Source organism: Lutra lutra, chromosome 9, assembly GCF_902655055.1.
Source record: "Lutra lutra chromosome 9, mLutLut1.2, whole genome shotgun sequence".
NCBI lineage: Eukaryota > Metazoa > Chordata > Mammalia > Carnivora > Mustelidae > Lutra > Lutra lutra.
Genome location: NC_062286.1, coordinates 55,057,644 through 55,074,566, shown reverse-complemented (window position 1 = coordinate 55,074,566; position 16,923 = coordinate 55,057,644). Strand labels below are relative to the sequence as shown.

The 16,923-nt window shown below is 47.5% G+C and overlaps 1 protein-coding gene across 2 annotated transcripts; it reads left to right on the top strand.

Annotated features, from left to right (window-relative positions):
- Positions 1 to 1,559: 1,559 nt before the first annotated feature.
- On the top strand, positions 1,560 to 13,932 carry PROKR1 (prokineticin receptor 1). 2 transcript variants are annotated; one of them, XM_047745672.1, is made up of 4 exons: positions 1,560 to 1,711; positions 3,484 to 3,509; positions 3,681 to 4,329; positions 12,388 to 13,932. In XM_047745672.1, the coding sequence occupies exons 3-4, from the start codon at positions 3,845 to 3,847 to the stop codon at positions 13,082 to 13,084; spliced, it is 1,182 nt and encodes a 393-aa protein (XP_047601628.1). In that variant the 5' UTR covers positions 1,560 to 1,711; positions 3,484 to 3,509; positions 3,681 to 3,844; the 3' UTR covers positions 13,085 to 13,932. The 2 variants fall into 2 exon arrangements, with proteins under 2 accessions (XP_047601628.1, XP_047601627.1); XM_047745671.1 differs by lacking the exon at positions 3,484 to 3,509.
- Positions 13,933 to 16,923: the final 2,991 nt, after the last annotated feature.

The following is a 16,923-nucleotide window of genomic DNA, read 5'->3' as shown; positions in this document are numbered from 1 at the left end:
TTCCCCTTTCTGTGTCTTTGCTTTGGACTACTCTTGGTACCTCATGTAAGTAGAATTATACAGTATTTGTCTTTTTGTGACCAGCTTATTTCACTTAGCATGATGTCCTCAAGTTTCATCCATGTTGTGTCATATGTCATAATTCCCTCCCTTTTGGAGGCTGACTTATATCCCATGGATTGAATGCATTTTGTTTACCCATCCATCTGCTGATGCATCCTTGGGTGGTTTCCACCTTTTGCTTATCGTGAATAATGCTGCTATGAACATAGTTGTACAAATAGTTCTTTGAGACCCTGCTTTCAACAATCCTGGGTGTGTATCTAGAAGTGAGATTGTTCATCCTACGATGATTCTATTTAACTTTTGAGGAACTGTCATACTGTCTTCCGCAGTGGCTGTCTCCTTTTACATTCCCACCATCAGCACACCAGGGTTCCAATGTCTCCACATCCTCACTGACGCTTATACTTCATTATTTTTTTTAAAGATGAAAAATATTCTCAGGTATGAATATACCACATTAAGAAAAAACGGTTCATCACTTGATAGACATTTGGGTTGTTTCCACCTTTTGGCTATTGTGAATAATACTGCTACAAGCTCTGGTGTGCAAGTTTCCGAGTTTGTTTCTTTCTTTTTTTAAGTGAAATTTCTGGGTCATAGGGTAATTCTACATTTAATTGCTTGAGAAATCTAGACTTTTCAAGGAGATCCGTGCTCTGTTAAGTTGGCCCTGGTCATCCTAGCCTTCGGATCAGATGTGGGTGGGCGGGGGACTCCTCCCTCTTTCCAGCATCCACACGGTCCCCATGCCCTGACTTTATTGCTTTCAGGGAAGCAGTTCTCTGAGACTCTTTTACACAGAGGTGCAAGCTGCTGAGATGAAGCTGACCCAGGTGTGCCGCTGGGCTTGCCCGAGGAATCGAGGCTTAGGTCGGTCCCGGCGTCTCCTACGAGGGCGGTGCTGTGGGCGAGAGGGGAGGCCCCTCCGGGTTCTTTGAAATCCCACCAGCTAAGCGGGCCGTGTCCTCCCTCTCTAGCGGCCGGAGCTGACCAGGTGAGCTGGTCCACAAGTCCTGTGCCCCGGGGCGGGCACAGCGGGCCGGTGGTACTCCTTGCTGGGTTCCGCGCTGAGCCCTGCTTTGAGAGCCAGCGCCCCCGATTCTGCCAGCGGCATCGTTCCGGACCCTGAGCGCTGGGAGCGCGCGCCGCTTGGGGCCCGGCTCCCTCCGGCGTGTCCTCGCCGCCAGCTGCCGCCTCTGCGTCCCCGCCACTCCGGCCCGGGCCGGACTCCGGGGTCCGCAGCCGCGCGCCTGCCCAGCGACCCTAACGTGCCCCGCCCCGCCCTGCCTCCCGCTGCTACCTCCCCGGAGCCGGGACCCCAGTATGTCCGGGAGCCTTGCGGACTCGGCCCGAGCACGCCTCTCCTAATCAGCTGGCGGTGCCCAGGGGGCCCCGCGGCTACCAGGGGCGGGGACCGCCAGTGCGGGGCGGGCCCGAGCTAGGGGTGTCCCTGCCTCGGGGCCCGCGTTTTGAGGATCTGCGGCGGCGGCGGGAGCGCAACTCCAGCCGGAGTCGGGAGTGAGTCCGGAGAAGAGGAGGAAGAGAGGGGACCGGTTGGGTCCCTGCGGGCCTCTGGGAGCAGCGGTTCGTGTCCCCGGGCCCGGGGAGAGAGCCGCGACCTCTTCCGCCCGCCGGAATGCCGCAGGTACCGAGCGCGCACTCGCGGAGAGATGCTCCGAGGACCCCTCGCGGCACTGGCGGCCGCCGGGTGCGGGGCTTCTGAGCGCGGAGGAGGCTTTTCAACATACTTGCTTTCGCGCTCATTTCCTCACGGGAGCCGGCCTCCCCGTTCCTCTGCCCTTGGAGTAGCCTCCGGGACTCCGTGGAAAAAGCTGGAAGCCCCAGAGGGCTTCTCAGCCGGGGCTGCAGAGAGGCTTCCAGTGATCTGCAGGGGCTGGCCAGGGTCGAGCGCCGAAGAACAGGGCCCCGGCGCACCCTGGGTGGGAACGGAATGGGGTTGCTCTTTGAGGTAAGAACACAGGAGAAGAGATCGCAGGACAATTTCTCCCGGAGTTCTAAATCTCCCAACACCACCCCCTCCCACCCCCACGCCCCAAGAAGTTTTTATTACTCTTTGTTTTTAAAACCTGACTTGGAGCCCTCCAGGTAGCTTGCTTGGAGAGTACCCCTGGGGGGTGGGCGTGCCTCGGAGAGGCATGGGGACTGCCAGGGATGAGGACTGTCCCTCCAGAATTGCAGCTGTACCTGTGTGCCCCCCCGGGACTTGGCCCCCTCTGACCTGTCAGCTCTCGGTTGTGCTCACACCTGACCAGGGCAAAGGGCAGGGACTGAGAGGAACAGAACTGATGGCTCAGAGGAAGGGGGAAATGTGAGAAAAATGGGGGTGAGGAGTTGGAGGAGAGAGGCCGGTGGTGGCTGGGTCTCATTGGGGAGCAGAGAGGTCCCCCAAAGACAGGCTCTGGAGATCTCACCACTGAGGAGTATGGGCAGCAGGCTTTTCCAGAGTACAGGGACAGCTAGGTGTCTCCCACACCCAGGAACCTCAGGCTTTCCATGCTTGCCTGCCCTCTCCAGTGTTCCCGACATTTGTGGTCCTCTCTGGACCCCAGCTCCCTTACATCCCAGTAACCTGGTCTGATGTTTACAGGCTTTGGGCAGGAATGGGACTGCAAAGAGAAGGCAGGGGTTCCTCTTGGTTTGGGGTCCCTGGCAGGGCAACTAACCCTCCTCCCACCCGCCCCCCAATATGTGCTAACTGGTGCAGTCATCTGGGTCAGGATTCCCCTCCCCTTCCTTGTGGCTGACTGAGGAGGCCTGAGCACTCAATAGTAATTCTTTGCAGTCCTAGGGTGTAACACCCTTCCTCTCTAGGGAGCTCCGTGCTTTACAGATGTTATTGATCTGCTGCCTGGAGGATGTTGAAACTCTTGAGTGTTTAAGCTATTTACCGCAGGACACACAACCAGTCAAGGAAGGATTTTGCTCCAGAGCCCACTTTCTAAGTCACTCAGGGATTTAGGCTGTGATTTCAACCCTGCAGCCTCTGCCTGGGGACCTGCCTTGGCAAATGCTGTGCCTGACTACTAGAGTCATAGCAGACTTGCATGTGGGGACAGGAAACCCAGGGAGAAGAGGGTAAGGGGGCTGCTAGATAGGTTCTGGGATCTTAGAGCCATGTTCTGCCAGAGGAAGGGGACCAGCTCAGAGAAGCAGACAGGGTTGTCTCATATGCAGCTGATGGATGACAGTCAGAATAATTCCTTTGAAGCCACAGAATTGTACAATTTCACATAGACTAAGTTCAAGCTGTTAGGAGGGGGAGTAGAGTTTGGAGAAGGTCACTTTCATTCTCTTTAGCTTCCCCACACTCAGCTTTGATCCTTGAGCAAAATTGCAGCATTTCAGATCATCAGTGGAAATGAAGTAAACTGAACCAATATCTGGTTGTCTCTATAGCAGTGCAGTCTTCCCTGTATGAGTGGGTATGTGGTTTTCATTCATTTGTTTTCTCTCCCTGGTTCCTTTATTTCCACTCCATCACTCAATGTTCCTTCTGAGCAGGTGGCTACTGGGTCTGCTGGGGTTACAGGATGGTTTTAAATTTGGCCAGTTCCACTCACGTGTGTAGCCGACTATTTGTGTGTCTCTCAAAGGCTTAGAATCGAGCTCGGATGCTATACCCCAAGGATACTGGCAGATACACTCTGACTCATTAAAGGAGAGGTGAATGTAAGCAGAGAGGGGAGAAGACATCAGCCGCCCACACGACACTTCAGAGGAATTCTAAGCAGTGTTGTTTAGAGTACCACCTGGCCAGATGGAGATCACCACAGGGGTCATGGATGAGAATGCCACCAACACCTCCACCGACTTCCTTTCTGTGCCTGCCTCCCATGGGGCCCAAGCTGCTCCGTTCCCATTCAACTTCAGCTATGGTGACTATGATATGCCTTTGGATGAAGATGAGGATGTGACCAATTCCCGTACTTTCTTTGCTGCCAAGATTGTCATTGGCATGGCCCTCGTGGGCATCATGCTTGTCTGTGGCATGGGCAACTTCGTCTTCATTGCTGCTCTGGCCCGCTACAAGAAACTGCGCAACCTTACCAACCTGCTCATTGCCAACCTGGCCATCTCTGATTTCCTGGTGGCCATCGTCTGCTGCCCCTTTGAGATGGATTACTATGTGGTGCGCCAGCTGTCCTGGGAGCATGGCCATGTCATGTGCGCCTCTGTCAACTACCTGCGTACTGTCTCTCTCTATGTCTCCACCAATGCCCTGCTGGCCATTGCCATCGACAGGTGAGTAAGGGGACACAGAGACAATAGGAAAGGGGCATTGGAATTGTCCCTTTCTTTACAGCAGGTGTGGACTGATGAGAGAGATCTTTATTTCCCATCCGTGTGGATGCATGGCAGGGGAGGGTGGAGTTCGAATGTGGACCCATTGACTGAATAGTAAGGAGTGTTCTAGTTTTCCAGCTGTGGGCAGACAGAGATAGGAGAGCTCCCTAGAGTTGAGCAGTGGGAAAGCTTTTGATCCCTCTGCTATGGACATGCTCTTAGACGTATCTGCTCAAGGTCTAGAGGTCCACAGGTAAGAGGAAGTGTGGAGGGACAAATTCAAGTTGCAGGCAGGTACCTCTTGAGTCAACTTGGAGAGCCTGAGGGAGATTTTCTCAAAATACAAGCACCCCTCCCCCAACCCAGCACCAGTTGATTTTAAAATAAGATTGATGATTTGTTTTAAACAAAATAGAAAAAAGAAAAAAGAAAAGAAAAGAAAGCAAAAAAGGTAACATACTTTTACACAACATACTTCTTTTTTTTTGGTTACATTAATCAGTTTGCTCCTTTCCATACATTTGCATGCAACGCTATAGAAGACCTGCTTCCAGTGATGGGAAATCAAAGCAGTAAGAGCCGTCTATGCAAATCTTTCTTCTGTTGTGTTTGGTCTTCTCATTTAGGACAATCACTTGTGCTAAAGAACCAGTGTGATTTTTGTTCCCACAGGACAATCTTTGCAAGCCCCTCTCCCCAAAGTTTACTCTCATTTACAAAGCACCTTAGTACAGTCCAGAGGGTCAGGGCCTCCGTGTACTCGGATCTGAACAGTCCGTCTCTCTCCCTGAACCCAGAGAGCCTGGAGCCCAGACACCCTCCCAGTTTCGTGGCCTCAGGGCTCTGGGGGAGTTTAGCCTGCCCCTTGCCATCAGGACATCCCAGGGCAGTGTTCCGGGGAAGAGTACAGCAGATGGAACCTGTATTCTGAACCCAAAGGCAGAACACCCAAAGATTGGATAACCTGGAAGCAGGCCACTACCAGAACAGGGGCTCAAACCCTGTTCTCAAGAAGAAGCCTGACTTTAAAAGCATTAAGCGTTGGGGTTTTGTCTCCCTTCTCCTGGAAGAACGACAGGGAGTTCACCTCTTAAGCAGCCCCGGCTCTGTCACCTGTGGAAAGAAGGTGCTCAGAGTCGTCATCCCTGAAGAGGGCTACTTTGGCCAGGGTCCTCCACAGGAATCCCGGAGCTTCTTGGCATTTCAGCCATCCAGGAGCAGACCCTGGGTGAATCAGGAAGGGGGCAGTCAAGCCGAGTATCTGCCCCTTAGCCCCTTTCAGGGCTGTCAAGGAGGGACTCCAGGAACCTTGTCTCTGGCCTTTCTGAAAGCAGAGGCTGAAAGCATGGAGGGTCCTTTCCTGCAGTTTCACTCTAGGAGGACATCTTTGCAGACAGCGTGCTCTCAGCCACTAGAGCTGGGTACGTTCGTGCCTGCTTTGGGGCAGGCTCCTGATCCCTGGATGAGATCCGTTTGAAGTTGTAGGGGCCCTCTTGTCAGAAGGGGGTCACACTGCAGGAAGGAGTTTCTTCAAGGGCGACAGAGGCCAGGATAAGTTAAGGGGCATCGGGTTATCCTGAACACGTAAGACGTGATATCTGCATCACCCAGTCCACCTCCATCTACTGCATTTTTTCACGTTCATACCCTACTTTTATACCAGGCTCGGCTGTCTGAAATCCTGCGGGCATTTCTCTTGCAGTGTGAGTTTCTTTAATATAATTTAGATACAATAAGAAGAGAACATGCTTTGCTTCGTGGGACTGCTAGCGTTTACAGTGGGGTTGTGATTAGAGACTTGAAGCCAAACACTGGAGGAAAGCGCTGTTGCCTACACGGGCTGTCCAGGGGTCTTGGCCAATGAACTTGGCTGCTCCAAGGTGTGAAGTTCCTTTACTGATGTTTGTGAACTTTTAGTATATGTGCTGCCGAATCGAGCACGTGATGTTTGTGAACTTTACTTCGAGGTATTTGTATGTGTTTTTACCCTCTAGTTTCAGTTTCGTGGGACAGGACCTCATTGATTTTTGTGTGGCCATGTGTGTTGTTCAGGATTTGATCAGGGGTTTTCAGGTTCTATTTGGTTAATTTGGGGCAACTCACATGTATCTCGATATAACAAATACATTCCAGTTATAAAAATGCCTTTATTTTTGTTTAATGAAATCGGAGGAGTCGTGTTAGTGGTTATTCTGACAGGGGTCAAACCCCCACTGCTGCGGTGTTAGCAGCCAGCCCCATGAGAGTTCTTAAAGATTTCTCTGCCTCGGTTTTCTTATGGGTACAATGGGAGTAATAATAAGACCTAAGGATTGGTTGCCTTGAAGATGAAAGGAAGTAATATATGTAATTGTTTGGAACAAGGCTTAAACTGGAGAAAGCAGCCAATTAACAGTGGATCTTATAATTCCTTAAATTATAAATCCTTATAAATATTATAAATCCTTATAATTATAAATTATAATTATAAATCCTTATAAATCCTTAAATTCCTTAAATTAACCCTTCCAGGAACAACAACGAAACAAACCCAAGTAAACTAATGAATGTTTTCTATTGAAGTGATTCGTTTTCATTGAAGTGATTGTTTTCAAAAGAAGATAACGCAAGGTTTCTAAGAAATGCAGCTGTGAAGCTGTAGTGGAACATAAAGAACTGCTTACGTTCTAGCTCCTGTTTCTGTGGTTGGTCCCATGGTTCTCACAGACATCTACAATAGCAAGGCTGCCTTGTCACAGCTGCTTTCCGTCTTTCTCCAGCAAGCCTTAGGTTTACAGGATGGGTCAGTGCTCACCCTCCCCCACCTCCCCACCTACACCCTGTTCACTTCGGCTAGGGCTCCTTCGCTTAATGTCTCTTGGCTCAGCCTGGCTGCCACTGCTCCTCTCCTCACAGCCCTTGCTAAATGCTCATTCGTTCAAACAATGCGTTGTTGTAGAGAAGCTACGATGTTACAGAGACCCGTCCAAGCACTGGGGATATGACAATACTGGAGAAAAAACAGCTCCTCGCTTTAGCGGGGCTTTTACCCAGAGGAGTGAGAGAGAGAACAATCAGGCAAATAAACAGAGGTAATTTCAGAAATGCTCTGAACAAAAAAGACAGACACTGAAAGTGACGGAGGATGGGAGCTGCTCCAGGTACCTCATCAGGAAAATGTCCCTGAGGAGAAGGCATTTGAAGGGAACTTTGAAAAAAAAATAAATAAATAAAGCCAGTCTTGCGAAGATTGGGAAAACGCATTCCACACAAAGGACATTATCAGTGCAAAGGCCCCAAGACAGGAACAAACATGAAGGGTTCTAAGAACAGAGAAAAGGCTCCTGTGGCCTGAGGGAAGAAAGCCAGGCTGCAGCTAAATTAATCTTCCCTCTCCTACACATCTCCCCTCTCTTACTCAAAAGACCTTTACGAACTCCATTGTCTACAAAATATGGCTCAAATCCCTTCGCCTTTTATTATGATTATTGAGTCCCAGAGGGCCTCTCAGTCTCAGGCTAGGTAAACACATGGATGTCCTGTTTTCTAAAATAGGTTGCAATCTTTTTGAGAACTGTCATGATGGCTTTTTACATCTCTATTCATTCAGTGCCAAACACTTGCTGAGAGTGAAGTTTTACCAAAGTCCTAGGTACCCAGAATTCACTGTCAGCAAAAAGTTACAAAAGAAGTAAAACTGAGAGCTCTGGAGGAGCTTACTGTCAGGGGGAGGGGTGGGGGCAGGTGAACTAACACTTAGTAAAAGTAAAGGATAAATTCTAAATGCAGTTTACAGAAGGGTGACATCATTGTGTATTAGAGTAGTCAAACGGGAGGAGGAGGACTTTTAAATGGCCTTCAACAAATGAGTCAGTAAAGGACAGGAGAGGTTTTCCACGAGGGTAGTGCATTTTTTGCAAAAGACGAGGTGGGAATGCTTGAGGTATGAGGTCCCTTGGGGAGGTCTGTGGGATCCTTAGGGGCAAGGAACAGAAGCAAAGTCGAGATCAGAAAGGATAGGGTCATATTCCAGAAGACCAAGGTATAGGTAGTCAGACCTGATGGAGCAGGAAGCTGAAAAAGATCATCAGAGGACTCTGTCCTCCAAGTTCTGGGTTCCCTATTGGATGTGGAGACACCTGCACTGGCCTTGATGTGTAATCCATAAATCCCAGAGCATGTGGAGCACTGGGGAACTCTCCCTTCTTTACCCAGAATCCCGGGGGAAAGGGCCAGCCAGCCTGCCCACTGACCTCCCTTCTCTTCTGTCCACATGGGGCCAGCTAAGGCTTGAGTACCTGTGCTTGGTCTCAGGACGCACAGATGCTCCCCGGTGAGCTCACTGATGGGGCTGACTGGCCCAAAGAGCAGGTTCTGAATTCCCTGATGATCTCAGGAATGGCCTAGAAACTGCTGCGACCACCATTTCCATGGTTTGATCTGGGGGGTGGGGTCCTGGGTGGGGATAGAGGGAGCCCAAATACTCTTTGCTTAATCACTCAGCCTACCATCATCACACAATCCCTGCCTGGATGTTTCTTTGTCCAGCAGCCTTCATTCTTTGTTCTCTGTGAAAGGTTGGCTCTAAGGGAATCTGGACCTGAGCCATTATATTGGTAGACACATAGGGCAAGCCAAGGGCATATGCATAAGAAGAGAAAAGTAGCTGCCAGTTGCCCACCTCCTTGGCACATCAATAGCTAAAAACCAACTGTGTTGGAGAGAAAAGAGAAAAAAGGTGCTAAGATTTTGCTAGGATGCTAGGAGGGTAGGAAGAAGGAGTATTGCTTGCTCCAGTGGGAAAGGGAGGGGACAAGTGGCTTATTGGAGACCCAGATGGACTTGGAGCAAGATATGAATGGGTCTGCATCATGGTTCTGTCGCTGTCTAGCTGTGTGGCCTTTGGCTGGTATTTAACTTCTCCGAATCTCAGTTTGCTCATCGGTGAAATGGTCATCTTCGTTCTCTTACCTATTCAATAGACTTGGGGATATGTAATAAGAAAGTGGACTTAAGAATGCTCTGTAATGGGACACCTGCCTTCGGCTCAGGTCATGGTCTCATGGTCCTGGGGTCATGGTCCTGGGATCGACCCACGTCGGGCTCTCTGCTCAGCGGGGGGCCTGCTTCCCCCTCTCTCTGCCTGCCTCTCTGCCTACTTGTGATCTCTTTCTCTCTGTCAAATAAATAAATAAATAAAATCTTAAAAAAAATGCTCTGTAAATTGTAAGCTGCTTTACAAACACAAGCAAGTGTTACTGTGCTAGAGTTCTGGAATTCTGATCCCAGCAGAGCCAAAGCCGCTGGCAATCCGTGAAACAGTTTAGCGATTTTCCTTTTGGTAAATAGATTTGGAGGGCCTCTTGCACAGCCCATGCTAACCCTGGGGATGGAGTCGGGGTGAAGGCCCAGAGAGCTGGGATGGGATGAACATCCGATGGGGAGTCACAGGTTACCCTGAAGATTAATTTTGACATGAAGATAAATAGATCCAATAAAATGAAAGTAGCAGAGAACCTGAAAACAAACTATTTGCCAATAACAGGTTAAAAAAATTGCTACGTATTCAGAATAGCTCAGAAAAAATACATTTTATGTTGCCGACAATTTCTTGTAAATTTGAAGCTTATGGTTGTTTATGCGCAGTTGAAGCTTATGCTCTGAGGACCCAGATGGGGTCCCGCAGGACCAGCCAAAAGGGTTCCTGGCTGCACGCAGGACAGAAAGCAAACATGAGCCAGCACGAGGGGAGAGCCGTTTATTGAAGGTTTAGGGAGAGGGCAGGGACAGACAGAGTGGGAGACTCAGAAAGGACAGGAGGGAATCTCTCTTTTGTTTGAGGTCTGGAGTTTTTTAGTGGGAACTGTGGTCTAATATATGTGTCCTCTCAGGCATCCAGGAACTGGTTAGAACAAAGACCAGGGCCCAGGTGTTCTGGAATATGCATCTGACGGCTTCATCGGGTCATTCTCACCGGGTCCTTCCTTAGGAGATACCTATTCTAAAAATCATTGACTTCTTATCCCTTCCAAGGAGGATATATACTTTTTGAGTTGTGAGGCATTTGTAAAGTGGGGGTGCGGTTCCTACCAAGAATAGAAGCAGGAAAAGGAGCAAAAAGGCAGATTTTTATGGAGTCCTAGAGTTTCCCTCTCTCACAGTGTCTAACTGGAGCCTTGCAGTATCTCTGTGAGGTTGGCGAGGCAGGTGATATTCCCATGTTACAGAGGAGCAAACTGAGCCCACTAAGGGCTAAGAAAAATGCCTCAAATTCATATAACAAGTTTGTGGCCAAGCTGGAATTAGATTGTTGGTCTTCAGACTCCTCTTCTGCTCGTTCATTGAAAAAAACACTCTGATCTTGAAACACCATAAAGACTTAGGATGTTGCCATTGAGAAAGGAAGGAATAGAATTATCTAGTGAAAATTCATGTAGTAAACAAGTATAGAAATATTCTTCGACAGAATAATCAACAGAACATGGTGGGGCAGATAAAGAGGGAGAGAGTGAGTGAGAGCAAAGATGACAAACTCTTAGACTTTGTTATGAATCTGAGTGAGTTTCGTGCACTCATTAGAGTGGGAGCTCTGCAGTCTTTATGAAGGGCCATACGTGTGCATTGACAGGAGCATTGCCAACACCCTATAGACATTCCCATTTCACCCTTCAGCGCTCGAAAGACTGGCAAGAGTGACAGGGACTGTTGCCAGTGGCCAAGCACGTGGAACAGCCAGTTGGGTGTACAGAGGGTGGACCCAACCCATCCAACTTCATCTCTCATCTCTGGAAGAGAGTGGGAATCTCACTCCAGCGAACTCTCCAAATGACACTCAGTGGGGTTGGCTGCCTGTGTTTGGGGGAAGAGGGACACAAACAGCAGGAATATAATCAGGAAAAAAAAAACAGGAATGAACTTCTTCTTCCAATCAAAATCCCAAGAACGATGACCTCAAAGAAATTTGTTTCAAAGGAAATAGACTCTGTCTGGCTTTCCTTCAGGCTTCTCTCACATTTGCTCTTGGCTCTACCTGGGATAAGCCATGGACACGTGAGAATGTGTTTATTTCCAAAGTTGTTTAGCCATTCCCTCCCACTTCACTCTCCATCTTGTTCGTTCTTCAACTTCTACTCCCTGCCAGAGACAGAAAGTCTTCCAGGAAACCAGAGCTCTCTGGGAAGGAGGCTTTCATACCACACAAATGACTCACATCCCCCAGAAAATGCTCTCTACCCGTTCCTGGACCACTATGGCAACAACAGTGTGGTTTTTTGCAAAAGGGCAAAAGCAATATCTTTTACTGTCTGGTGCTTTGTGGTTAAAAAAAAAAAATACATTCAATGTATATTCTTGATTGATTTTTCACATCAGCCATGAGATAGGGCTAAATGTTTTCTATCAAGGGTCCTGTGGTATATGACCTTGAGAGAGTCACTCATCTGTCTCCAGGTTCCGTTTTTTACACCTGGAAAATAAGGAAAGTGGTCACATGCTCTTCCTTCACCTTTGCATACAGAGCAATATTTTTAAAAATGTAGAATAAAGACCAAGCTTTGCCCACTGCTTCCACTGGAAAGGGCGAGTTCTCCTGACAACTCTTTGTAATTATCAGGCCCTCTTACCTCTAAACGGTGGGGTAATTAGGATGGAATGGCCCTGGAAACAGGAAGGACCTGGGAATAGTGCCAGACCAGAAACCAATGGAAGGCATTACTACTACATTTAATAACAGCTACCCTTTATTGCAGATATATCATATTTAAAACTGTGCCAAAAAATCACATACACTTTGGCACAAACAAGCAACCTTAATTTTGCAGGTAAGAAAACTGAGATTCGGAGAGATGAAACAAAATCTGCCTGAGCTTGTAATAGCCAGTAAGGGGCGGGACTGTGGTTTGCACTTCAGCCTGCTTCTCTTGAGAGCCCACACAGTTGTTTATCCTGCACACGTGCACCTTCTGTTGTTGCCGAAACAGTACCATCACCCAGAAATTCCCCTGGCAGTGGTTGACCCTATTTCTGTTCTTGGTCTAGATATCTGGCCATTGTCCACCCGCTGAGACCCAGGATGAAGTATCAAACAGCCACTGGCTTGATTGCCTTGGTATGGATGGTGTCCATCCTCATCGCCATCCCTTCTGCCTACTTCACCACTGAAACGGTCCTCATCATCGTTAAGAGCCAAGAGAAGATCTTCTGTGGCCAGATCTGGCCGGTGGACCAGCAGATCTACTACAAGTCCTACTTCCTTTTCATCTTTGGCGTCGAGTTCGTGGGCCCTGTGGTCACCATGACCCTGTGCTACGCCAGGATCTCCCGCGAGCTGTGGTTCAAGGCAGTGCCGGGCTTCCAGACGGAGCAGATCCGAAAGCGCCTGCGCTGCCGCCGGAAGACTGTGCTGGTGCTCATGGGCGTCCTCACCGCCTACGTGCTGTGCTGGGCACCCTTCTACGGCTTCACCATCGTGCGCGACTTCTTCCCCGCCGTGTTCGTCAAGGAGAAGCACTACCTCACCGCCTTCTACGTCGTCGAGTGCATCGCCATGAGCAACAGCATGATCAACACTCTGTGCTTCGTGACCGTCAAGAACAACACCGTCAAGTACTTCAAGAAGATCATGCTGCTCCATTGGAAGTCTTCCTACAATGGGAGTAAGTCCAGCGCAGACCTTGATCTTAAAACCACAGGGGTACCGGCCACCGAGGAGGTGGACTGCATCAGACTGAAATAACCTGATGGACCTTTCAAAGTTTAAACAAAGACCTTTGCAACATCGACGGGTGTCCTGGGATACAAACCATCAACCAAGAACCCTTGGTTTGCTGCAGAGGGCAGAGTGCATGGACGAGTGTGTGAACACCGTGCTCAAGGAGCTCAGCATTCCTAAACCTGATGTGACTGGATACCAGCACCAGTGGCCAACACTCACTGAAAGTCTTGTTTGTGCAGAGTAGGCACTGGTGAAACTCATGTATGTTGACAACATTTAATTGGCATAAAGAAATAAGGATTAAGCCAAGAAAAATATTGGGGCATAGAAAGCCTGAAATGAGAGGCTCTCTGGAAGGGAACCCAAGTAGGCATCTAGGACTGTGGTACATGTGTTTATAGGGTGATGGTTTATCTGACCATCTCAGCTACTCATCAGGTACTGATGTAGCCCATATCTAGGATTGTCCTTAGGCTTGAGTTCACTCCTAACGTTTGTGGGGTTGGAGCAAGAATACAAAACAGGCTCCTAGTTCTTTCTTCGGCCCTTTTATTCTCATCTCTGTTCCTGACTCTCACTGGGAGAAGCCTTACATGCATACACATGGACACCGCAATATGCATGGGCAAGTTCTGTCCAAACCCTCCTCCCCAGCACTGATCCATGGCTACCCCTTGGGCTTATGGCTGTGCCCATACATGGTGAGACTCATTATCAGGAGAAGCCACACAGACCCTGGAAGCCATTTGGTCAAGGTAGTAAGGGGTTCCGGATATCTTGACTTATCCCAGGGAAGGCTTAGGCTCAGGATGAATATGTTCTCTTGACTCCATGGACTTCTCGTTCCATGGGGAGAAGTGCAAATGGCAGAGCTCTGAAAACCTGCACAGCTCAGATTTTCGGGCTTCTACCTCTCAGTTATTCTGGCTTGGACCAATTAGGCTTCCTCCTAGTCCTTCTTTTCCTTCTCTTGTATCCATGCTTGTGAAACATAGAATCTTTGAAAGTAGACACAACACCTCATGGATACCGCTGTTGGCCATTTTCCATTTCCACCAGCTCTCACCCTCATTGTCACGATTTGAGAGCAAGATGTGTCCGTCACGAGTGCCCAAAGTCCATCACAGTTATTAATCCTTTGGATTAAGACTTGTTTTTCTTTTAAAATGGATATACCCTTGGGCATATCTGCCATATACCTGCCATATTTCTACTCCTCAGTGTAAATGAAGCCATGTGATCTAGTGGCAGATGGTGAAGGTTGGTGGTACAGCCCTGGGCACCCAAGAAAGATGGGGACATACAAATGGGTGGTCGGTGCCCAAAGAGATTCAGTGACTCCACAGACTTATGGAGGGCTCATCCTACTTTCTAACGCACCTTCGTTGTTCGGTGTTTCAAATTTTGGAATTTGAACTCGTGGAACCAGAAGATCTGATCCAGCCTCGGCTCTGTCCCCTGTGTGACCCTTGGTAAAGCTTCTCAAAGGGACAAAGATAATACCTGTGATAGCTCCTAATGAGGGGGTTGTGAAGAATCAATGAGATAATATGTGGGTAAGCTCTTCAGTCATATGAGTCATCAAAGGAATGGACGAATAACTGTGTGTAATGTGCCTGACAAGGAAAAACTTGTCACTTTGGCTTATGTATCTAGAAATTTTAACCATCTCCCACTTTTTATTAATTATTGTGTGAATTAGTCCTTTACTTCTTTTTGCCGTGTTATATGTGTTACGTTCCTAACACATGCTGGTACAACAAGGCAGTGAAATTTGGTGGTAAAAGTGTAACAGGAAGTGGTAGAGTGTCTCCAGTCAGAAGATGAGCTCAGGGTTTTAGAAATTTCAGAATCAGACTATCTTTAAAATCATGGAAGTGTTGGCCGTGTTCTTGTGCCTTTTCCCAGCCAGCATGAATCTGGGCAATGTGATATTATTTTTCAATCTTTTTTTACTGTCATGACTATGTGTACCTAACGAGTAGACGTGTTCTTTTCCTCTCAAATAATTCTAGAGTAGCACATTTCTAAGGCTATTTAATTGACACTCGTATGGCGTTTCCTCCCCAAATATAGTCAACTCTTGATTTTTGGCAGCAAAATTCATTTTTTAAGTAGTTACTTTATTTCCCTGGAAGACCCATTCAGAAACTTATTTATTTCTTCCTATTAATTATCCAGCAGACTTATTTATTCTACAGTGTAATGGGAATGCTCTCAGAGAATAAAAACTGATTAAACTATTAGCCCAAATCCAACATACCTTGGAAGGCAATTCTTATTTCTCATAAAATTACATATTACATTCTAAAATTGGGAAAGTTAGCTTTAGACAAAGAAATAATAAAAAGACATAATTTGTTGTTGTTCTGTTCACCTTTTCCATTAGAAATTCTAAGCAAGAATCGATGGTTAAATAGGAGATTTTTATATGTGACAACCAAACTTCTTTTTGCTTTTCAGTCTAGAATGTATCAACTTTTCACTTGCTGAGCCGTCTGTAATATTTTTAGATGTTGTGTCTGCTTGTGAATTTACAGTGAATGAAAGTGTTGTGTTGTGATCAAACAAAATAAAAAAAAGGTACATATATAATCACGGACCATAGTGTGCCTGTAATTTTCACCCCTCTTTCCCATCCCCTTCTCAGTTACCGTGTGGTGCTTCTTTCTGTGAGCACTGAATAGAGGCTGATTCCATGATCACAGCAATTGTGAGAACAGTACTAATTCATACCCCTTTTGCCTTCAAACCTCTCTTCTCTGTCCTAAGAAATCCTAAGAGATTTCATTGATTTAGGTCTTCTTCTTATAAGTCTGCTCTGGTAAAACTATTAATGCTTTTTAGCATCTGAATGCCAAGACTTGAAATCTGAGGACCTGTTTACGCCTCTTACATAAGCTAAGGCTAACCCTTTGAATAGGCTTAATGTCTCTGCATACGAGAAACTGACCAGGAGATGAACCTAAGATTCTACACCAGGTTCAGATGAGTGGCTGACTCACTGAACTGAGTAGTAGCCTGCCCAGCTGATGTTCTTTCCAAAAACTGGAGGTGAGCCCGACAAGGTGACACTGGTGATTATGTGTTCTGTTGCCATTCCCTACGTACTTTCAATATGCAAAGAGATATGCATGTCGTCATATACAGAAGGATAAAGATGTGATTTTATAAAATCAAACCATTTCCTTAACCAAAGCAGAAGAGAAGGGCAGATTTACAACAAAGCTTTAGGAAATTTTGCCTAATGATTACTCATTTTATTTATTTATTTATTTATTTATTTATTTAAAGATTTTATTTATTTATTTATTTGAGAGAGAGACAGTGAGAGAGAGCATGAGCGAGGAGAAGGTCTGAGGGAGAAGCAGACTCCCCGTGGAGCTGGGAGCCTGATGCGGGACTCGATCCCAGGACTCCGGGATCATGACCTGAGCCGAAGGCAGCTGTCCAACCAACTGAGCCACCCAGGCATCCCTGATTACTCATTTTAAAAATAATTTTTTTAAGACACTAAAACTGGGGTGCCTGGGTGGCTCAGTCAGTTAAGCATCTGCCTTCAGCTCAGGTCATGATCTCAGGATCTTGGGATCGAGTCCCATATTGGGCTCCCTGCTCAGCAGGGAGCCTGCTTCTTCCTCTCCCTCTCCCTCTGCTTCTCCCCCTGCTGTGCTCTCTCTCTCTCTTTCCCTCTCTCTCTTTCAAATAAATAAAATCTTAAAAAAAAAAAAAGACACTAAAACATGGCAAGGTGATCATCACCATGGCAAGCCTTCAAGCGTGAAACAAGTTCCATGCTTACGGAAAAGAATGCTAAAGAATTTGTGAGATGGCCAGAAAATTCTAAGTATGAATCTTGT